Below are 23,160 nucleotides of genomic sequence, written 5' to 3'. Positions count from 1 at the left end.
AAGTTAATAAAATGACCAGAGTGAGGCCCTGTAGTCACCAATCTGTGCACCCTGGAGTCTGGAAGCCAACTGTCACACTATATCTGAATTTGTGCTGTTGGGGGCAGTTTGTCACAGTGTTTTAGGTTTTACTGTGTCCTAGCATAGACATTTCATGCTTTTTTACCTCATTCCTTCCAAAGCTGGCAGGAGGATGAGGGTGCATTGGCAGAGGCCTTTTCAGGCCCCCTCCACTGCCCAGAATCCAGGGACTTGTCTCCAGGCCCCTCCTTTGACTCAGGCAAATCGCAGCCCCATGGGGCATACCCAGGACCCTGGCCTGGCCAGAGAGAGATCAGGGCCCACAAGAGGTGGGGCAGAGGGAATGAATGAGCTGCTGACAGGCTCTGCAAAGCAAGTGTTTTATGTGTGAACCGCCTCCTTCCTCCTTTCAGCATGCCTTTCATGCCGCACTGGAAGGGGAATGGGGCTGTCTACCCCGGCTGGCTCAGGAAGAGAGTCTCCTTCCAACCTCACTCCCTATAGGAAATCTGGGTTTTCCTCCTTGGCCATCTGAAATGATGGCCACTTGCTCCCAATCTCCACCTTGGACAGCTCCCGCTGTGAGACTAGAGCTACCCCGTGTTGGAATCTGCCGGCTCTTCAACTTAACACCATCCGTCTCTGTCCTGCCTCCCAGCCCACAGAATGAACCTGTTCCCTTTTGTAATCGCTGCTTGAGACACTGCAGTAAAGAAGACATGGTGATATATTATTGGTCTAATGGCCGCTTTTATGAAAGGAACTCTCAACTGATACCCATATTTACAGTCAGACACACTTTAATTCTCTCCTTGGAGCTTTCATTTTGTTAAGAACATTCCCTTCTCTGTAAGCTTTGGAGTGGTCTTGGGCCAAAAGCAGCGAATGTGGCCAGGAAGAGAGCTCAAGTATTGGCTCCGGCGTAAGTCAGGTGTAAGTCAGGCGGCCAGGACCGGGGGAGGGCAGGGCAGGCGTGTCTGTGGACAATCTGGTCTCTTTCTTGTCTGGGAGAACTGAGCTGGCTGAGAGGGTGAGGGAGTCCGGGTCAGGGTGCTGGGGCCAGTCTGGGTTTTTCTTCCCTCCCTTCTTATTCTGTCATGAATGGGAAAGACAAGGCACTTGGTCTCCTGGCTTGGGAACCCTGACCAACATGGCCCCAGAACAACAATTCTCCACCATGCTGTTCCTGAGAATCACCTGGGGAGTGTTTAAAAGATTCCAGTGGCTGGGCCAACTTTGGCCCCTAATGCCCAGAGATAGGTGGGTTTTTTATTTGGTTTGCTGAAGCTTTTTAAAAGATCACTAGGAGTTTCCAATTTGCAGTCAAAAGTGGGAACAATTCTTCTAGAACTGGCTAGACCATAGATGAAAGAAATAGCATGAGGCAAAATTGCATTCCTCAAGAATCATCTGCTTTTATCTTGGATAAACTGATTCAAATTTTCTGCTCTTCTCCATTTTCTCCACTGGCAGACATTTGTTTCTGACGAATAGGATTTTATTTATTATTATTATTATTCATCCCTAGTCATGGCTCTCTTTTATTTAATTTGTGTTGTTTCTCAAGTGCCCTATCAGCTGGTTCTGGAGTTTGATTCTGTCTTCCGAGAGCTGACAGAAATACCCTCAGGAGTGTGGGCTTCAGTGAGTTTTGATGGGCTGGATTTGCTAGCGGCACATTTGGTCCATGCATCAGCCAGAGAGCAGAATCTTGAAACCACATGTTGCTGGGACTGCTTTGCCTATGTACTGTGTCTAGTTTGATGCATTCTGCTGGTGAAACAGTCCCGCATCAAACCATTGGCCCCAAATGAAAATACGAACACACTTATATTGTACAATTTGCACAAATTGTCCTTGAGTCAGTAAAATGGAAGCAGATTCTTGAGTAACAGATGAGGATTCTGAATTCCCGGGCAGGCCATGTTGTGCTTGCTGGGGTCCAGCATGGGCCTCACCCACTGAAGTCCCAGGCATCACCCCGCTTAAATGAGGTCACGGGCTGCCTGAGCAAGGGGCAGCATCTTCAGCTGCCTCTGGCAACAAGGGGAAGCCCCACCCCCTTCTTGGTGAGCTCTCTCATATAACCTCATTTGTCTTTGGGACCTGACATGGTCCATTGAACTCCACTGAAAATAAAGAGCTCACCTGACAGGAGACTCTCCCTGAAGCTTCGAGAGGAAAGAAAGATTCTATCCTGGAGACACCAAAAGGAGAAAACCCTTGACTCGTTCATAGATTCCTTTCACCCTTGACATCCTTGGCCCCTTCGGCCCATTGAAAATCCCTCTGCAGAGTCAAGTCATGGTGTTTTCTCCTCCACCTCCCTTTACCTGAAGCCTATTCTGCTTCCTGGCCTCCAGTTTCTGCCTCCACTCCCAGTGCTCTCTCTAAACCCTATCTTGCAGGCCCACTGCTGGGGAGCAGCCAGGTCTGGTAAAAGGGGTGGAAGTTGGGAAAGGGAGGCAGAAGGGACCCAGAATCCCCTGGGGTTGGCAGTGGGTTCCTCCCGGCAGAGGGTATTTCCTTCAGGCTCCAGAATCTGATACTCCGTTTACTTAGCAATGAATAGCCAATCCTGATTCCATAATTTCCATACTCTTTTTCTCCTCCTTGAAGTCTTACTAGTAGAAATTTAATTGTTTTAAAAGTTTTATTTGTTTATTTAGTTTTAGTAATCTCCACACCCAAGGTAGAGCTCAAACGCATGACCATGAGATCAAGCATAACACACTCTTCAGACTGAACCAGCCAGGCACCCCCAACAATAACTTGTTGTTGTTGTTGTTGTTAAAAACTGCAAAGGATGGGATGCCTGGGTGGCTCAGTTGTTAAATGTCTGTCTTCAGCTTGGGTCATGATCCCAGGGTCCTGGGATCAAGCCCCACCTCAGGGTCCTTGCTCAGCAGGGAGTCTGCTTCTCCCTCTGCCGGCTTCTCTCCTTGCTTGTGTGCTGCCTCTCTCTCTCTCCCTTTCTCTCTGACAAATAAATAAATAAAATCTTTAAAAGAAAAACTATAAAGGATACAATGAATACATCTGAGGGAGAAAGGGAAGAGAGGAGCCCTAGAACGTGAGAAGTGGAGGCATGCAGGACATTCACTGGTGTGTGAACCATTACCTTCTCTAGGTCACTGCAGACAGACCAGCTCTGAGAGCCCGGGAAAGGGGACATGAGCCATGTGACCCCTCTCTTGGCAGCCTGCGCTCATTCTCATGATGCTGACACACTAGACTCTGGTTTCTGCCACTGAGCAGCACAGGCATGTGGGTGCCCAGGAGGGGACCATGCCTTGGTGTTCCCTGACCCTATGCCTGTGGCTTGAGGCATGGGGCTAGGTTCCCTCAGTGGGTGAAGTCAGACACAACCTCCAGTTGGGAGGCAGGAGCATGGTGGTAGAATCATGGTCAAGAAGTCTAGGCTCCTAGAAAGAAGAAGAAGAAGTCTAGGCTCTAGCCTCAGCTTTACCATGTGTAACTCACGTGATCTAGGTGACACTTCTCTTCCCTCTCTGTGACTTGTCTCTTCCTTTATACAATGAAAATGTGGTGTTGTGGATCCCAGTAATTCTAACCTTGACTCCCATTAGAATCACATAGGAGCTTTTAAAACCTCCTCCCTGCTCCCTGGACATTTTTGTATGGCCGGGGCAGGTATTGGTGTTTTCTAAAAGCTTCTTTTGTGATTCTAGTGTGCAGCCAGGGCTGAGAACCACTGAGCCATACCGTCCCTCATCCATCACTCATGTTTTACGGCGCTATCGTCATAGTGTCTGGCAGAGGCACAGCACTGCTGCCTTGGGTTTCTGTTCGCCCATCTTCTCCTGTGCGCCTAGATGGGGAGCACGGGGCACCCAGGCTTGCGGAAGGCAAGGTTAAGTGTGTGGGCCCTGGAAGGCAAGGGTTTGAGTCCTTGTTCAGCTCTCTGGGTTTCCTCCATATAACATGGGGATAATAACAGTACCTCCTGCGTTGGGTTGTTGTGTTAAATTAACTCATGCTCATAAAGTGTTTAAAATTATTCCTGACACACAGAAAGTGTTCAGTGAGCTTAGTTATTACTGTGCAGGGCAACTGGATGGATCAGGGCACCCAGAGGGGAGTGGCTAGGTGTGTTCATGGGATACAGGTGAGGCTGGGAGGCCAGCAGGCTTGAGTCTCAGGACCTCTGTCTGGCAGGGCGTGCCTGGGGGCACGGGACCCATACTGCGGCTGGGACGGGAAGCAGCAACGTTGCAGCACACTTGAGGACAGCTCCAACATGAGCCTCTGGACCCAGAACATAACAGCGTGTCCTGTGAGAACCCTCTCATGCTCCCCACCTGGGACCTCTCCCCCCAGTTCATGCTGTGACTCTCCATCAGTATCCCCATGTCCCCTGGGACCTGGTGTCTTCCCTCTCCCTGCCTCCTTTGACCCACTGATGTGTATCTGCAGGTGCGAAACGTGACTCGGGATGGGGGCTTCGGCCAGTGGTCACCATGGCAACCATGCGAGCACTTGGATGGGGACAATTCAGGCTCTTGCCTTTGTCGGGCCCGAGCCTGTGACTCCCCCCGACCCCGCTGTGGGGGCCGAGACTGCCTGGGGCCAGCCATCCACATTGCCAACTGTTCCAGGTATGAAGATACAGGACTTGGATGGTGGCTGCCTTGGACTGGAAAAGGGGCTGGGGTGGAATAGAGGAAATGGGGCATCCCCAGACAGGTGTTCCCACAAAGGGACAGAAACCATTTCAGAGCCGTGCAGGGAACTGGAGAGGTGGCTAAAATATGAGCCCTCCACTCTAGTGGGAAAGAAGTCTCTGCCTTGTTGGGGCTCTTGATACAAACAGGAAGGCTGGACAGGCCCAGGAGTCACAGATCATGGCGTCAATAAGCCTTGCTGTTCCAAACACGAGGGATAGCATGGGATGGTGGTACAGTAGACAGAGCTGGTGCCCATCCTGGATTGCCATCCTCCGTAAGTATGACCCTGGAGTCTCTTAAAATAACTCAGTTCTCTACACATGTATTGACTGAACTGTCAAAACAACCTCATGGGGTAGGAATACAATAATTATCCTTACTTTAAAGATAAGAGTTTTATGAGGCACAGACATTTTCTGTAACTTGCCCGGGTTCATACAGCCAGTAAGTGATACAGCCAAAACTTGAAAATTGGAGTCAAAGTAGACAACAGTGAGTGGTGTCTGAGATTGGAGCAAAGCACAGGATGTTGCAGAACAGGGGAGAGAGCATGGCATGGAGTACAAGGGTTGGGCAACCCAGAAAGATGAAACAAAGTTTGCATATTGAAAAGGCGAATGGAGCCTTTTCAAGAGAATGTTGAAAATTTATGAGAATGCCCCACTCTCTCCCAGGCCCAGAGCGCAGGCACGGGACTGCGGGAGGCCAGAGTCGGACAGAGAGCAGGGAGGTGGATGGCGTGACTTGGAAGGAGCCGGGAGGCCTGTGGGGCGGGAGTGGGGCCCTGGGGTGTACTCCTCATTGAGGCCAGTCTCCCCACCCGTGCCCCACCCAGCCCTGGTGGAGGATCTCCTGGGTCCTTTGGCCCCACTAGTATCTCCAGGCCCTGGGTCCTATCTCTATGCCCTTAGCCCTGGAAAAAGGCCCTTAACACATGTTTGAGCAATGAATGAACACAGGAACGAATAAATAAATCTGCCTGAGCCGGCCTGGCTAGGAGCTGCCATTTCCCAGGATCACTGTCTAATAACAATACAAAATCCACCCGCCCAGATATAGATCTGAGTAGCTAGAAGTCGGAGGGTCACCTGTCCCTGTCCCCTCTGACCCCACCAGGAATGGGGCATGGACCCCGTGGTCCTCGTGGGCCTTATGCAGCACGTCCTGTGGGATCGGATTCCAGGTCCGCCAGCGAAGTTGCAGCAACCCCGCGCCCCGCCACGGGGGCCGCATCTGCGTGGGCAAGAGCCGGGAGGAGCGGTGAGCGAGCGTGTGGCCAGAGGTTTCGGAGGCAAGCTAGCCCTGCAGTCCCAGACTTGCCGGGCCCCCTAGGAAGTGGCCTGGATTCTACAACTCTTGTCCTTCTCAGGCTTGCACTCCCAGTGACCTCTTGTTAGGGAAGGGGGTGCCTGCTCCCTAGTGCGATGACTGCTCCCCCCCCCAACACCCTTCCCCTCAGGTTCTGTAACGAAAACACGCCTTGCCCGGTGCCCATCTTCTGGGCGTCATGGGGCTCCTGGAACAAGTGCAGCAGCAACTGTGGGGGCGGCGTGCAATCGCGGCGGCGGTCGTGTGAGAACGGCAACTCCTGCCCTGGCTGTGGCGTGGTGAGGCCCCGCTGAGGACCTGCCCGCAGGGAAGGGTGGGGGTAGGACAGGCCTGGGGCTGCTGTCCAGCAGACAGCATCCGCTCCCATCCCAAAGGAATTCAAGACGTGCAACCCCGAGGGCTGCCCAGAAGTGAGGCGCAACACGCCGTGGACACCGTGGCTGCCGGTGAACGTGACTCAGGGTGGGGCGCGGCAGGAGCAGCGCTTCCGCTTCACGTGCCGCGCGCCCCTGCCCGACCCCCACGGCCTGCAGTTTGGCAGGAGGAGGACGGAGACCAGAACCTGCCCAGCGGATGGCTCGGGAGCCTGTGACACCGACGGTACAGCGCCACGCCCCACACTCTCCCAGGCCCAGAGCGCAGGCGCGGGACTGGGGGAGGCCAGAGTCGGACAGAGAGCAGGGAGGTGGATGGCGTGACTTGGAAGGAGCCGGGAGGCCTGTGGGGCGGGAGTGGGGCCGTGGGGTGTACTCCTCACTGAGGCCAGTCTCCCCACCCGTGCCCCACCCAGCCCTGGTGGAGGATCTCCTGCGCAGCGGGGGCACCTCTCTGCACTCGGTAAGCGGTGGCTGGGCCGCGTGGGGCCTGTGGTCGTCCTGCTCCCGGGACTGCGAGCTGGGCTTCCGCGTCCGCAAGAGAACGTGCACGAACCCGGAGCCCCGCAACGGAGGCCTGCCGTGTGTAGGCGACGCAGCCGAGTACCAGGACTGTAACCCCCAGGCTTGTCCAGGTGACCCTCGGCTCAGGGAGCCCCCGTTTGGGAGACACCCTAGGCCATACCTCGTACCCAGATGACCTCTTCTTTTTGCCAACTCTGTAGAGTGGGCCCTAGAGCAAGTCTGTGGCCTGACCACAGACACCACCTTCTCCCGCAGAGGGGGGTCCTTTCCTCATCTTCCGTCACTTTTTTCTCTCCCCTAACGGGTTAGCCAGATTAAAGGCTTGATTTGCAGTGGGGTTGGTTTTTGATGTCTCCTCTGCATCCTGCATTTCCCCCTATACCCCTGAGGAGGAAGGGGCAGTCCCTAACAATGGGCTGGGGGTAGGGGTGCAGGTGGTGGGTCAGGGTGGTCCAGGGCAGAGTGGCCTAGCTTGGGATAGGGCAGAAGTCTGTCTTGGGCCCCGCCTGCACCTGCAGCCCCCTTCACACACCCCATCCCCTTGTAGTGCGTGGTGCCTGGTCCTGCTGGACCTCGTGGTCCCCATGCTCAGCCTCCTGTGGTGGAGGCCACTATCAACGCACAAGGTCCTGCACCAGCCCCGCGCCCTCCCCAGGCGAGGACATCTGTCTTGGTCTGCACACAGAGGAGGCACTGTGTGCGACACAGGCTTGCCCAGGTATTAAGAACATTGAGCCAGGGCTGGGGAGCCCCTTGGATCCCTCTGTTCAACCTCAGGGGGCCCCAGGTCTGTTAAACTCAAGCCAGCCTGCAACCCACAGAAGGCTGGTCCCCGTGGTCTGAGTGGAGCGCGTGCACTGAGGATGGAGCCCAGAGCCGCAGCCGGCACTGTGAAGAGCTGGTCCCAGGGCCCAGCACCTGTGCTGGAAACAGCAGCCAGAGCCGTCCCTGCCCCTACAGCGAGATTCCTGGTAGGCCCTGAAGCCAGAGGCTTTACCCCAGCCCTTCCCACCCTGAGCTCCCAGCCTCCTTCCCCTTCCAAAGAACCTTAGTGGGTCTTAGATGGAACACCAGGGTGGGGGGTGCACCTGCTTGGGGCTGTTGCCCCTTCTCTAGTGAATGGGCTGACCCCTCTTAGAGACAGGGTCTGAGTGGGGACAGAGTGGAATGAAGGCCCCCAAACCATGTCCCATGGCTCAGTGCTGACCGAGGGGTCCTCCTAGAGATATACCTCAGCCCAGAGGGAGCCTTCTCTCCTACCTACACCAACCCCCTCTCCGCTTGTCTTCCCACAGTGATCCTGCCTGCCTCCAGCACGGAGGAGGCCACTGGTTGTGGAGGTAAGAGGAACCTGCCCCACCTCATGACACTGTCTTTCCACCTCTCCTCCCCAAAGAGGAGACCAGCTCTACTCTGAAATCTGGAGTCTCTCCACTTCCTGCTACAGAGAGACATACCTTGTGGAGGTCCTGGCTGCTCTAGACCGTGTATGGGGGGTCCGAGAGGTTTCCTCTCTGCCCCCCAACTAGGAGACAGTTACCAAACCTGTATTCAGGAAGAGTCACCCAGCTCCACCCCCTCTGGTGGCCTCCTCTTACCTCAACCACAGGTGTCCTGTGAGAGAGGCCCCTGGTGGCAGGCTGCCCAGCTTTCCTGTTTTCAGTGGCTCTTGCCTCAAAGTCCTTTCCTTTATGTCTCAGAGCCTCTTCTTGGGAGGCAGTCAGGAGTGGAGTCTCTCCTCTTCACAGTGGGCCTACCCTTACCACTTGCTTCTTCCTCTCCCAGGGTTCAGTCTCATCCACCTGGTAGCCACAGGTGTCTCCTGCTTCCTGGGCTCCGGGCTGCTGACCTTGGCAGTGTACCTGTCCTGCCAGCACTGCCAACGTCAGTCCCAGGAATCCACACTCGTCCACCCTGCCACCCCCAACCACCTGCACTACAAGGGTGGGGGCACCCCCAAGAACGAGAAGTACACGCCCATGGAGTTCAAGGTGGGAGCCTTCATACAGAGGCTGTGGTGTGAAGGGTGCCTGGGTTCTGGCCCTGAGTTGGGCTGAACTGGGCTGGGCACTGGGGAGGGCGCCCTGGTGGTGTGAACTGTGTCAAAGGCCAGAATGTTTTTTCACTGCCTGGTGCCTGATCCCCTTGCCCTGGCCCATCCCCTGTCCCCATCTCTCCCTTACCCTTTCCTCTCTGGTTCCTTCCTTCTTCCACAGACCCTGAACAAGAATAACCTGATCCCCGATGACAGAGCCAACTTCTACCCATTGCAGCAGACCAACGTGTACACAACCACCTACTATCCCAGCCCGCTGAACAAACACAGCTTCCGGCCCGAGGCCTCGCCTGGACAACGGTGCTTCCCCAACAGCTGATAACACTGTCCTGGGGACCTGGGCTCCTCACCTTCTTGAGGCACAGAGCAGGTGGAAATGGGACGGCGGAGCCAGTTTGGTTTTCTCCTTCTGCACTAGGCCAAGAAGTTGCTGCCTTGCTTTCGGGGGTCCCATCCGACTTCAAAGAGCTCTGGCTGGCGGTGACCATGGGGGAGAGGGCTGGCACACGGCTGCAGATCCAGCTCAGCCCAGGTCTCTCATGGCCTCCTTGCGACCTACTACCGTGCTGATCTCCCCTGCCGTGTCTGGGCTGTGGACCTACTGGGCATGTGAGGAGCTGGAGACTAGAGATGGCAGGACAGCAGACTTTTAGGTTTGGGCTGGAAATGAGGCTCACGTGGCCCTCATGGGCCGAAGCTGTCCCTCTCTGGCTGGCCCCAGGAAGGGCCTAGCCTCCACCCTGATTATCTCTAAGAGGAACTAAGCAAATGGTCCCAGAAGCTGCAGATTCTCTGCCCAGGGCTGGGCCACTGTGGTGCTGCCCCAGTGTGACCTGGCGACCAAGGCTGGCCCGGGTTGTCCACCTTTGCCTAGCAGTCTGTGCTTTGCCCAGGAGACATCCCTCCTCTGGTCAGAGGCAGTGAGGGCTGGGGACTGAAGATCGATCTTTGCTAAGAAGCCCTTTAATCTGGGCTGGCGTAGGCCTTAGCTTTGCCCTCAGAATGCAGGAAATGTGGTCCGAGAGAAAGGGAGGCAGGAGTCCACCCTCCGTGCCACCACGGAGACTGTCTTCAATTGTTGCTCGGTAGAGCTGTTGGCTGAGACCTGCTTGGGAGTCTCTGCTGGCCATTCGTCTGTTCAGGAACACACGCACACGCACACACACACACACTCTCTCTCACACACGCACATACACATGCACACACTCTCTCACACACACATACATACACACTCAACATGCTACAGCAACAAGAAGGATGTTGGGCTGTGGCATTATTAATTAAAGATGATATCCAGCTCCAAATGTAATTCTGTCTTCGTGCCTATGTGTGTGGGCTCCTCTCGGCGAGGCATCGTCAAGCCAAGTAGCGCACTGGGGGAATAGATGGTCTTCTCAGGGGGGAGGGAGTGATCCACATAAAATTTGACTTTCATAGAGTGTATCTTTCCACAAGTGACAATATGTACATACACACTTGCTGCTCTAAACCCTTTTGGGGAAAGAGATGAGGGACAAATTCATAAGTAGGGACACAGGTCCCCCAAAGGCAACACAACTGGAGATTTTTCTGCCTGTTCCCTTAGCAGCTCTTCTGGGCAACAGCTCCAGAATGGAAATGCGTGAGTGCAGCAGCGGAGTATTGATGGGGGTTAATTTATGATGTATTTATAAGGCTAAGTTTAATAAAAACCAAAGCTGACTGAAACAACGAACAAACCAGTGAAGTGGGAGAAGCCCAATATAGTTTTTGATGGATTAAGTAAAAATAACCTCAAAGCCTCAGCCTACCAAGTCAGAAAGAGAGGTAAGTGGATGGACATGTTCAATTCAGAGCGCAATTTCCCAACTTAATTGGCTGGATCAATTCTCCCAGGACTCCCAGCGAATTCCACTTCTAGGTCAGGCTTTAAGGCCTGTGATCCTAGGGGTAAGGAGGAGGAAAAGCGCATTCCTGGGCCCCAGTCCTACAATCCCCTGCCCTTTCTGGGACAAATGAAGTAGTGGTGTACTCAGGGCAGGGTGGGGCCCAATAAGAGAGAGCTCAGGGGACATAGGAGTATTTCTGCTTTGGGGTTTCTCACCAGGTTCTTGTTAACATGAGTGCAGTGCTTGTGGGAACCAGGGGTGTGTTAGATCTTGAGGTCTCTGATTCTCTTGGACCTGGTAGAGGCAAGTGAAGCTTAAGAGTGTCCAAGGGCCCAGGGCCTACCTCTCAAGGGCCACTCGTATGTCCAAGTGGAGGGACTGGATAGGTCTGTAGGAGGTAGTAATGGAGAGTACCTAGCTAATGCTCACCCCCTATTGACTGGAATGGTATTGGTGGGAATGAAAAACCTATGGGTGCAGTGGAAAAGCACCACACGCACACACACACACTGAATTCTCTTTTTATTAATAAAAACAAAATGAAACTTGTGTCTTTGGACGCATGACCACCAGAATGCATTAAAGGGATCCACGCTGCATGCAAATGAGCTTGCGTGGTTGGCAAAAGCTGCTCCGTAGCCAGCCCTGACCCACAGATGAGGAAGCCAAGAATGTACTTCCTGGAGGCTGTTTTCTCTCTTGCCGGTGTTTGAGGCCACCTGGATGACTGTGTAGTGTCGGGAAGCTGAGTTATGAAAGAAGAGGGTGCTTCTTAGGCTCAGCTGGCTCAGCCAAAGGGGAAGGGAAATGCAGGGTTGGGCACTCTAGGCCTTCTTGGGCCATCTTGTCTTTGGATAATTCTGTATGTATGTTTTCTTGTCATTAAAGTAATACATGTTTATTGTAGAAAATTTGAAGTTTACAAAAAACAAAAAATATAAACACAGTTATAGGTAAAAACCACGGCAGAGACTTAGGGATTTTAAAATGGTGGTATGAGACATTTCTTTTCTCAACATCACTCCAAAAGCCAAGAGGACAAAAAACAAAAGCTGTCCCTATTTTCAATGAAACTAGGATACAGCTATAATCTCACATCATAATACATGAATACAGAAAGTAGATAGAGGAACAGAAATCATCTGGAGGAGTGGGCATGGGTCAAACCTAAGCACCTAAGCAATTTCAGAATCAGCAAATTGGAAGACCTGGTACCAGGAAGGTGGGGTTAAGGTGGGAGCCTAAAAATGAGGTGTTAGTTGAAAAACTGTGTTTAAGCTTCAGCTAGACCCTCAAGATGATGTCATTCTCTAGTGTTAAACCTAAGTCACTACTCCTTTCTCTCCATAGAGGGCAATAAGTATATTCCCTTGAGACTGAACTAGACTGGACATGGAGATACCAGGCGCAAAGTGGGTGTGTGGTGAGAGTCTGTTTGGACAACTAGAGGGTTAAGAAACACACTATGATTATTGGTGGGATGCAGCAGTTTCCCTTTTGACTAACTCCAAGATTCTGGCAACCAAGCTTCTCCCCATCCCCTCCTCTAAGCAGGAGATTGGAAGATGATTCTTTGAAGAAGCATGCTAAGTCTATGGAATCTGAAGAATAAGTCAGCTGGTCATCTGTGCAACAGTCTTACAGTGAAGTACAGTCATTAACAAGCAGTGTCTGAGTACACAGAACATGAGTCAGTTTTTAGCACCTGACTCATAAACAGGAACATGCATATACGGGTCACAAACATCAGAAAAAAGTGCCAACATGAAGGGAAGACCAAGAGGAACTCAATGAAAACAGAGATGGTATATATAGAGAACATTTCAAAGACACCATAATTCTTCAGAATAAGCTATTGCATTCCTGAAATAATAAGATAAAATAAAAGAGACAAATTAAACCTCTTAGAACTTAAAAAAAAATGACAGCAGAAAAAAAGGATTTAACAATAAAAGGAGTTCCCCAAAAAGTTGAACGAAAAGATAAATAATAGAAAATAGGAGAGAAAAGAAAATTAGAGGAATGGGGCACCTGGCTGGCTCAGTTGGTGGAGCATGTGACTTTTGATCTCAGGGTTGTAAGTTTGAGCCCGATGTTGGGTGTAAAGATGACTTAAAAAAATCAAATCTTGGTGACCTGGATGACTCAGTCAGTTAAGCATCTGCCTTCTGCTCAGGTCATGATTGAATCCCACATGGGGCTCACTGCTCAGTGGGGAGTCTGCCTCTCCCTCTATCCTTCTTCCCTGCTTGTGATCTCTTTCTCACTCTCTCTCTCAAATAAATAAATAAAATCTTTTTAAAATAAAATCTTAAAAAAAATAAAGGATCAATCTGGGAGGTCTAACAGCACACTGAAAAACTCACAGGAGGAAATTATCAAAGAAAGACTATGGGAAAATTTGCCAGAACCAAAAGACAAGGTCTTCAGATCAGTACCTAGGACCAAGAGACAGACATGTGACATTTCAAAACAACAACCTTGAAGAGAAGATTCCAGCAGACAAAAAAGTTTAGGAATATGAATAGTATAAACCTTTTACTAACAAGATTTAAAGTTAGAATGCAGTGGAAATTATCCTCAAGATTCCAAAGTAAAAATAATATTTTGTTGTAAATTTTATACCCAGCCAAACTATGAGTCATATGAGTAGAATAAAGACATTTTGGACATGAAGAATCTCACAAAAACATATATCACATGTACTCTTATTTCAGTGAAACAAGAGAAAACAAAGAAAATGCAGATCCAAGGGAAAGGGGATGTAACACAGAACGGGGATGAGGACAGATATCAGGCTGACAGTGGTGTGACAGGCCAGAGAGCAACAATCTAGGTTAGTGTGGGAGGAGAGCATGCATGCAGAGAGAGCCAGGAAAAATGAACAGACATATTACCTTGCAGATTTGTATAAAAAGTTATATGAAGATTTATTTTATAAAACCATTATTTTAGGGACACCTGGGTGGCTCAATCAGTTAAGTGTCCAACTCTTGATTCTGGCTTAGTTCATGATCTCAGGGTTGTGGGATTGAGCTCTTGTCAGGCTCCATGCTTAGCAGAGTCTGGGATTTTCTCACCCTTTCCCTATGTCCCTTCCCAACCCACCCCATGCATGCACACTGTCTCTAAAATAAATAAGTAAATCTTTTAAAAAAACTGTTATTTTATAAAACTGTGTATGGAAAGACTTAAGTTTGGGTCCAAAGAAAACTAATGAAAAAAAGCACTTTTTTGGTTCTTAAATGATTTATTTAAAAAGCATTTTTTATTAAAATAAAATACAGGTGCAGAAAAACTACACAGGACTGTGTATAGGGTTAATACCTTTGTAATGACCATCCAGGTCAAGAGACAGAGCTTTCACAAATACTCCAGATCCCCTTCTTCTGTGCCATCCTTGTCAAAACCCCTTCCTTCCAAATATGAGATAATTATTAACACGAGGAAAAACAAAAGAGCAGACAGAATAGGAAATGTAATCATTGCTTGTCACTTGGTGCAACTATGATATTTATATAATTGTAGTAATTAAAACACTGTAGATAGACCTAAGCATAGCTTGTAATAAAGATATAGCACACTTTTTATTTTTTTAATCATGGGGAGGCGTTAAATGGACAAGCCCTAACTTTTGTTGCCAACTGAATGTTGGGTAGATATTGGGAAAGAAAGGAATAAAACATTTTTTAAAAGATTTTATTTATTTATTTATTTGACAGACAGAGATCACAAGTAGGCAGAGAGGCAGGCAGAGAACAAGGGAAGCAGGCTCCCCACTGAGCAGAGAGCCCAATGCAGGGCTTGAGCCCAGGAACCCGAGATCATGACCTGAGCCAACGGCAGAGGCCTAACCCACTGAGCCACCCAGGCACCCCAGGAATAAAACATTTTAAATGATTTTTTTTCTGATTATAACTATGGTATATGTTCATTAAAGAAATTTGGAGATGAGTACCTGGGTGGCTCAGTGAGTTCAGCATTGGGCTCTTGATTTTGGCTCAGGTCATGATGTCTCCATCATGAGATCAAGTCCTGACAGGCTCAGAGCTCAACAGGGAGTCTGCTGGAGATTCTCTCTCTCCCTCTCCCTCTGTCCCTCCCCTATAAAATAAATAAATAATAAAAAAAAATTTTTTAATTGGGGGCGAAAAAACCCAAAAATCTTATAAAAAGAAAATACAAATTCTCCAAAATCCAACCAAGAAATAGCCATCATTATTTCATTATATTCTCTTCCAGGCTTTTTTTTTTTTTAATAGCTGTGTGTGAGTTTGATAAAATTAAGATACACCACATACATGGTTTTTATTCTGATTTTTAAAATGTATATATTTTTTATCTAAATTCAGTTAACATATAATGTATTATTGGTTTCAGAGGTATTGTTCTGACTTTGATATGTAACATTATGTCCCTATTTCCCCACATTGTTAAAAATTCTGGGAGCCTCAGACTCCTTTCAGGGGCTGCCCTAGGAAAGGGTCAGGGAGTGGAGAGAGGACCTTGTTTACAGAGCTCTACAGGTACCACTGTATCCCCACCCTTCCCCCCTTGAAAGAGAGAGTTCAGTTTTTATATATTTCATTTGTTTACACCATGGAGGAAGGTTTACTTTGAAAAGTTTGCATAATATTTGAAAAATACTGGCCTAAAACACTCTGTTATATAAATTCTTTTTCTGTTACATAGATTTATCTATTCTATTACATACATTAATTTTACTCTATTATAGACATATACTACTCTATTACATAAATTTATCATAATTTATTAAAACCATTCATTTGTTTCAAAATTTTCTTTAGCAAAAAAATACTTTTAGGGAACTTCTTATCCATATCTCTGACTTTATTTCCTTAGGATAAATTACCAGGAGTGAAGGGTCTCAACGTCTCCGGCCAGGTCTTTTGCTTATGAGAACACACTCCCTCCAGCAGCATATTCCTATTTCCCGATTACTAACCCTAGTAGCCAACATTGATAAGTCCTATCCCCTCCAAACACTGGATCAGGGGGAGGGCACTCACACCTTCTTCCGTTCTCACAGCAATCCTTAGACAGATGTCCTATTCGCAGGCCAACTCTCAGATGAGGAAACTGACGTTTAATAAATTTAAGTAACTTGCCCAAAGTCACATTGCTAGTCAGTGAGGGTCCCAGAATTTCAACCCAGAGAATCCATGTGCTTGTTATCAAGTTTTTTAAGTGCAATTGCTTAAATTGTCATTTAAATATATTTAGTGAGTGACCATTTCCCCTATAGACATATTGGTCATTTGCATGTCTATGTTTTAAGGGAGGTGTTCTGTACTTTTTCTCTCAGGTGGTGATCTTTTCCCTACTGCTTTGCATATAAAGTATACAAAGGAACTCTTGTATGTAAACATATTAATCCTTGGTCAGAAAGATTGAAATATTTCTCGAACTGATCATATGTCTGCTTGGACACACAAATGTTCGGATTTTTTAAATGAGTCTTGTCATTGTTAGCAACATAAAGCTCAAGAACATAGAGCCTGGGGACACATTTCTTTCCTGTACACCTTACACGGTGTCAGTGACCCTAACCAAGTAAAGCCCTGGACAAGCTGTTACCTTAGAGAAGTAAAGGTAGTTCTAGGCTGGGGAACTATTTGTTTGAGATTTGACTTAAGGGAGCTCACATCCTGTGCTCTGCAGAGAGGAATGCCTAAGAGTAAGAAAAACCACAGGGTGTGAGGTGAGAGGTTCATTTCTCTGGGAGAAGTAAATACAGACGGGTCCCTGCTCCCTGTCAGGGCAAATGAGGTTTTGATGAAAATACAACCCAGGGGTTCTCTCTTGGGTGGCAGAGACGGACCACAGTGGGGGATGGCTATGCCCAGAGTACAGGTTCCCCTGGATCACAGCTGTGTCTCTGAGCAAGTCAGTCATAACCTTCATGCATCCAAGGTGAAGAGCCCATTGATCTTGCAAGGAGACGATCTCCCCACAGAGCCAGGGAGGTGCTGTTGACAAGAGGCGGTACCCCTGGGTGAGGGTCAGATCTTCTCCAACTAGGTGCTGGCTTCCAAGTCCTGATTCCAAAGTATACAGCACAATTCAAGCCTCTATATTCAAAATGGAAATTTAAGGATGCCTGGGTAGCTCAGTCCATTTAGCATCTGCTTTCAGCTCAGGTCCTGATTCCAGGGTTCTGGGATGGAGTCCCACATGGGGTTCTTTGCTCAGCAGGGAGCCTGCTTCTCCCTCTGCCTCTGCCTGCTGCTCCCCCTGCTTGTGCATTCACTCTCTCTCCCTCTCTCTGACATATAAATAAATAAAATCTTAAAAAAAAAAAAAAAGAAAGAAAATGTAGTCTTACTTGGTATGTGTCATCTGGGGGCAGAAGATATTGACCCAAACTTGCTTTGGTAGCTGGCAATGGACAGGCACCTGTCCCATAATAGCCATTCTGGGTATTTGTTGTGGGGGAGATGCTGGGAGATGCTGGACCCACAGATGGTCAAGAGCTCAGAGTCTCTAGCTTTATCACTCACCAGCTGTGTGGCCTCAGCAAATCTCTTCCTCATTGTGGGTCAGTTTTCTGGCCGATGAAATGGAAGGGTTGGGCCCAGGATCCCAGAGCTTAGAAAAAATCTTGTACATAGTATTTTTTCCGTCTTTTCTTTTTTAGCCAAGTGCTGTGGTGTCACCCTGGCGCTGGGCCTTTTTTCTGCCACCTATAACGTGTCTCAGACTCTGCTAGGCTACTCAGGGCTGGGTCTTCTGCTGGAGAGATCCGCCTCCTGAACTCACTGTCCTCACACAGAACTGGGGAAAATGTCTTTCTCGGAGAGCCAGCTGGACGAATGTTGTTTCCTAAGATGGCAACATTCTAAAGCTTTTATTTATTTATTTATTTATTTATTTAAGAGAGCTCATGCATGCAAGTTGGGGGAGGAGCAAGAGGGAGAGAGAGAGGGAGAGAATCTCAAGCAGACTCCTCTCTGAGCATGGAGCCCACTATGGGGCTCCATCCCATCACCCTGAGATCATGACCTGAGCTGAAACCAAGAGTCAGACTCTCAACCGACGAAGACATCCCAGCACCCCGGAATGGCAACATTCTAAAAGGGGAGCTTCTGTTAGGTAAGAGACACCCGGCTGTTGGTACCAAGCCGTGGGTTCTTGTCTTGGTCTGCAGTCCTGTGAGTTCCTAAGGCCTGATTCTGTCCCGCAAGAGAGTCTTTCAAATAGGTGGTGTCTGTGGCCCTAGGCCTTCTCCCAGGGCCCAGCTGCTCTAGTCCTAGCTAGCCCTCCGCTCAGGTCCTCCTGTGCCTTCAGTTACACTACTAGGTCACCCCAGATGATTCACTGGAGAACGCTTGGCCAGTCTGACATGGACTCAGGCAAGGCCTCTCTCCTCATCCCGAGCTGCCAACAGGATGACCAATGCTTAAGGAGCAGGGACTCTAATTCCATGGCTGTGGTGACCATGCTGGTGACTGCATGGGGGTGGAGGGCGGTTTCAGGCCTCGGGGTGGAGTCCTATCTCTGAAGTTATTGGAAAATTCATCCCTACTCATGAGGTCCTCCCAAACACTCTAAAAGAGACAGTTGGGAGCATCTGGGGGACTCAGTCGGTTAAGCCTCTGCCTTCGGCTCAGGTCATGATCCCAGGGTCCTGGGATCAAGCCCCACATCAGGCTCTCTGCTCAGCGGGGAGTCTGTTTCTCCCTCTCCCCCTGCTTTGCTCATGCTTGTGCACACGTGTGTGTGCTCTCTCTCTCTGAAATAAATAAAATCTTTTAAAAACGTTAATAAAAGAGACAGTTTTCCCTAGGACTGTACCCAGTGTCCAGGGGCTGATGGGACATAGCACCCCTCCCCACATATCCGGGACATTGAGCACTCAAAAACACAAGGCTCTACTTCCCCCACCCCACCAAGTCTCCCTGATTTCCCAGAGGAGTGTGTCCCAAATAGCTTGTGTCATGAAACTCTCCCGGATATAACCAGGGATAACCAAGATAGAGCCAAATTTCCACTTAACCATCTGCAGCCTTTCTTTACTTGAAGGTAAGTTCACAACTTCCCTTCAGTGTGTGTGTGTGTATTCTTTATTTCTTTAAAAAAATTTTTATTAACATATGTTTTTTTTAATTTTAAATTAATTTTTAAATTAATTTCTTTAATGAATATAGCAGGTGTTTAAAAGGAATACATGCATAGAGTAAAACAAAACAAAACAGAAAACAGTACTAAAAGATACCCAGTGAACACCGGGTCTCCTATTCTTGATTCTTGGGCCCCAAGTTCCCTTTCTCTAAGCTAGATAGAGGCTGGCAACAAGACACGTGCAAATAGGTACATTTTTGTGTGTGCACATAAAATGTGCCAGTCTGACTTTACCCTTGATAGTCAGCCAAAACTTGGCCTTCTGCCTCAGCTTTTAGAAGTCTAAGTGCTGACTGTGTACTTCACTGTCATTTATAGTGGCCCTGAGTTTGTGCCTGGTCTACAGTCACGGGTACACAGGTTGCTGCTGGACCAAATTACATCAACTCCCACAGTAGGCACAGGCATGCCTCTCAGATTTACTGCTAAGACATGACACTCACTGTAAATGTCTAGATAAATCTTTAAGTGAAACTCGATGTTTCATACTTTCAAATCTTGTCAGTGGAATGATATATGTATGTTTAGTATTATAAAAGTAAAATGCCACAATAATAATGATTGTGAAAGCTGGTAATTTTATGTTCAAACATAGTTAAGCACTTTAAAATAGCAAATAAACATGAAAAAGACCCAGAGTTAAAAAGAATACTGCAAGAGGGGTGCATAGGGGGCTCAGTTGGCTCAGCATCTGCCTTCGGCTCCGGTCGTGATCCCCGGGTCCTGGGATGGAGTCCTGCGTCGGACTCCCTGCTCTGTGGGGAGCCTGCTTCTCCTCCTCCCTCTGCCTTTCCCAGCACTGGTGCATGAGCTTGCGCTCTCTCTCTTTCTCTCAAATAAACAAAGTCTTTAAAAAAAGTAATGCAAGAGAATGTGAGCAGGAGAACTTTAGGAAGAACATTATGGGTTTTGTGAACCAACATGTGTTAAGCAATTTACAATATTACAGGGCAGAATAATAGAGATTTGTTTAAATAATAATTCTAATATTTGTCAGCTGGGTTGGCATCTCTCTATAGCATTCATTATGTTAAACAAAATAACCTTGAAGCAGTCTGTTTAATTCTGGGTATTTAACTCCATTTCGGTTATGAGTCTTTCAAGAATAAATTCTACTTGGGAATTTTTACATCTTAAGAAAATGGATTTTAAGGGGCACCTGGTGGCTCAGGGGGTTAAAGCCTCTGCTTTCTGCTCAGGTCATGATCTCAGGGTCCTGGGGTTGAGCCCCGCATCAGGCTCTCTGCTCAATAGGGAGCCTGCTTCCCTTCCTCTTTCTCTGTCTGCCTCTCTGCCTACTTGTGATCTCTGTCAAATAAATAAACAAATCTTTGAAAAAAAAAAAGAAAAAGAAAATGGATTTTAAAAAAAGAACATCAGCATTTCTACTTCAACATCTCATAAGCAGAAAAAATTACCAAATCGTGTACAATATCTATGATGAATCCCCTTTGATCTAGACCGAAAAGAGAACATAAAGGGAATAGAGAAGAGAAAGAAACATAGGAAAATGTAATATCCAAAAAATATCTGGCTTCTCTGCTGTTCCCAGTGACGTGAGCATCGACTCCGTGTCACAAAACCGTGGGTAACCATCCCGAGCCACCTCGGCTCCTGCACCATCATGTCAACATTTAAAATGTGACGGATAGCAACTTTAATAGCAAAACCGTTAAGAATCGTTTCATTCTTTGGGATGAAATTGCAGATGAATTCTTGCATCCCCTTGGCTTTGGCCTCAACTTGAACCCCACATTGATGGTAGTGTTTGCTCCGGTCTGCGTGGTGGGCGGCATGGAAGCCTGCCTGCATGTGGCTCGGCATCACCTTGTCCCTCTGCCACTTTCCCTGCAGAGTGCTCCACGGTTTTTTTTTGCCTGACAATTACACCCCATTTATTTAACCAAACCCCAGTGATGGGACTTGCCGGCTGCATTTTGGTCTTTTGTTATCAACCGTGCTGCAAGGCTCGATCCTTGGATGTGTACAGCTGGAAAAGAAGAGTGAATTCCTAAAAAAGGCATCACTCAAAGAATATTCACATTTGATACATTGTCCAACTTACTGGAACATGGCATCGCACTTTCTAGTTTTTTTCTGTCTCTTTTAGAGTTAATTCTCTAGTTTTAACAGTAGGGCTCATTCTTGGGGGGAAAGACAATCAGGCAAGGTGATTTTGATGGCCCTTCATCTCCAAGGAGCTCCCTTCTTGCCTACATAGCCCTGGTAACCTAGGGCACCATGTCAAAATTCCCTTGAGGGTCCCATCACGCCCCTTCTTCTTGAGCCATCAAAGATTATCTGCCAAAAATTCCAGGTTTCCTGGGTCCCTGTTCTTTAAAATAGCAATTGGATAAGCCCTGTATGTCAAAGCTCCCTGGGATACTATGACCCCACCCACACCACACACACACACACACTTCTTTCACCCTTTTCTTTATTTCAGGAGTTAGGAAAAGGCCCGAGTTTCCTTGAATTCCTCCAGGCCTCCTTCCTGACCCTCTACTTCTAGTACTTTGATCTGAGCAAAGAGCAGTTTCCCTTCTGAGGCTTAGGGCATCTTTGTGGACTTCCAAGTTCCTGTGTTTTCTTGAGCTTTAATTTAATGTCTATATAGGACCATGCTCCTACAATAATGATATTAAGGCCATTTCTTCAACTTAATTTGTGGGAAAGGCTTGGGACAAGCAAGCATGGAGACGACTGGACTTCCATCTCAACCCCAGAGAATGACATTCAAATGGATGCTCCAGTCATGGTCCTTCCTCTCAAGGCTATTGGTCCCAAATCTCTGAAACAACCCCCACCCCCACCCCAGTCTTCCTCCCATTAGGCTGGTCTTTACATTAAGGATGACTAGTGATTGACTCTATCTGCCACAGGGTGGCCTGGCATGAAGGACTCTGCCCAAAATCCCAGAGGGAAATCACCTAAGCTAATCCAAAGATTGGCTCTCTATGGGATTTGGGCTAAAGAATGAAGATTAGATCGGCCAGTAACAATATAAGAATGGAGTAGACACACAGGGATTCCATGGAGAGACGGGGCTGGCTGGGGGAATAGGGGCCTGGCTGCCCCCTCTCTAGGCTCCAGCCCACATATCCAGTCACACCATCTTGCTAAGATGGCTGAAGTAACCCACTCTCGTAACCACGGGAGTACACTAGCTCACGGATACCCATGGTGCTCCTCAGAACTCTCTCCTGGCCGAAGTCTTCCATCTCCTCCCTCCACCCAAATGCCCCACCAAGGAGATTCTCCATTCACAGGATAAAATATTGGTTTGGCTTCTGATCTTTATCTTTAAATTCCCTTTCAGAGAAAAGAGGAGTTTGACACATTCACATTTGCCTACCTGGGGCTTATGCAGAAACAGTCTTCGTGCTGAGGTAAATCCAGTTCCCTGAATACATATCCCTCCTCTGAGGAGTGTGCCCTGCACTCAGCCAGTGCCACGCATACACCTCTTTTATACGAGGTGCTGTGGGGTAGAGCAATGGTTCATAATTATTCCTTTTTTTTTTTTTACCACATAGTTTCTGAAAGAATTTTAAAGAATTTAGTTACACACTTAAAATTTTTACATTGACATTTCCATCCAAATTTAAAGATCCACAAAGAATGTAATTGCCAGCATATTGTAAATACTGACATTTAAAAATAAAACCATTCTTTTAACTGCAACTAATAGTCTAAAAGGTACTGCATTTTTAAAAATACAGGAAGGGTTCCACTTTAACAATTGGAAAATTTACATTGTTCCTTTTACCCTTTAAAGGTGTGGATCATTCCACTTCCTCCAGAGAGTTTTATCCTAATGTAATGTATTTTTAAGCTTGAAAGTCTTTTATTGTTCACACTATCTTACTTTTCTGCAACTAAAATATATATGTGAATTATAATGTTAATTTTTAAAATTTCATGTGAAGATGAGATCTAAGTTAAAAATGATTTGGGATTGAGATACCATGATTATTACTAACATCAAACATTATAGAGGTCCCTGAATTTTGACAGTTATTAAATGTCAAGTAAAATTTTAGAGAGCAGTGGTGTAGAATAGATGTTACTTATCACTAGAATGAGAAAGATTAACAGCCGAGAGAGAAGAGTGAGAGTCTGAAGGCTTACAAAACATGTTTTTACGCTTGTTCTCA

At 47.8% G+C, this 23,160-nt stretch overlaps 1 protein-coding gene across 5 annotated transcripts in view; it reads left to right on the top strand.

Annotated features, from left to right (window-relative positions):
- The window catches only part of SEMA5B (semaphorin 5B), a 112,826-nt gene extending 102,529 nt beyond the window's left edge, over nucleotides 1-10,297 (top strand). For 4 of the 5 annotated variants that reach the window (XM_046003727.1, XM_046003728.1, XM_046003725.1 and 1 more), the window contains 12 exons: nucleotides 4,201-4,318; nucleotides 4,459-4,640; nucleotides 5,826-5,969; nucleotides 6,169-6,316; nucleotides 6,413-6,638; nucleotides 6,829-7,047; nucleotides 7,485-7,655; nucleotides 7,759-7,908; nucleotides 8,233-8,277; nucleotides 8,723-8,928; nucleotides 9,154-9,293; nucleotides 9,412-10,297. In XM_046003727.1, coding sequence (XP_045859683.1) covers nucleotides 4,201-4,318; nucleotides 4,459-4,640; nucleotides 5,826-5,969; nucleotides 6,169-6,316; nucleotides 6,413-6,638; nucleotides 6,829-7,047; nucleotides 7,485-7,655; nucleotides 7,759-7,908; nucleotides 8,233-8,277; nucleotides 8,723-8,928; nucleotides 9,154-9,293; nucleotides 9,412-9,646 — 1,984 coding nt within the window. In that variant the 3' untranslated portion in view covers nucleotides 9,647-10,297. Of the gene's footprint in view, nucleotides 1-4,200; nucleotides 4,319-4,458; nucleotides 4,641-5,825; nucleotides 5,970-6,168; nucleotides 6,317-6,412; nucleotides 6,639-6,828; nucleotides 7,048-7,484; nucleotides 7,656-7,758; nucleotides 7,909-8,232; nucleotides 8,278-8,722; nucleotides 8,929-9,153 lie in introns of all 5 variants that reach the window. The other variant, XM_046003729.1, reaches the window with a different exon arrangement.
- The last annotated feature ends 12,863 nt before the right edge of the window (nucleotides 10,298-23,160 follow it).

Source organism: Meles meles, chromosome 4 (assembly GCF_922984935.1).
Source record: "Meles meles chromosome 4, mMelMel3.1 paternal haplotype, whole genome shotgun sequence".
NCBI lineage: Eukaryota > Metazoa > Chordata > Mammalia > Carnivora > Mustelidae > Meles > Meles meles.
The sequence above is the reverse complement of the archived record's forward strand: the minus strand, read 5'-3'. Positions and strand labels throughout refer to the sequence as shown.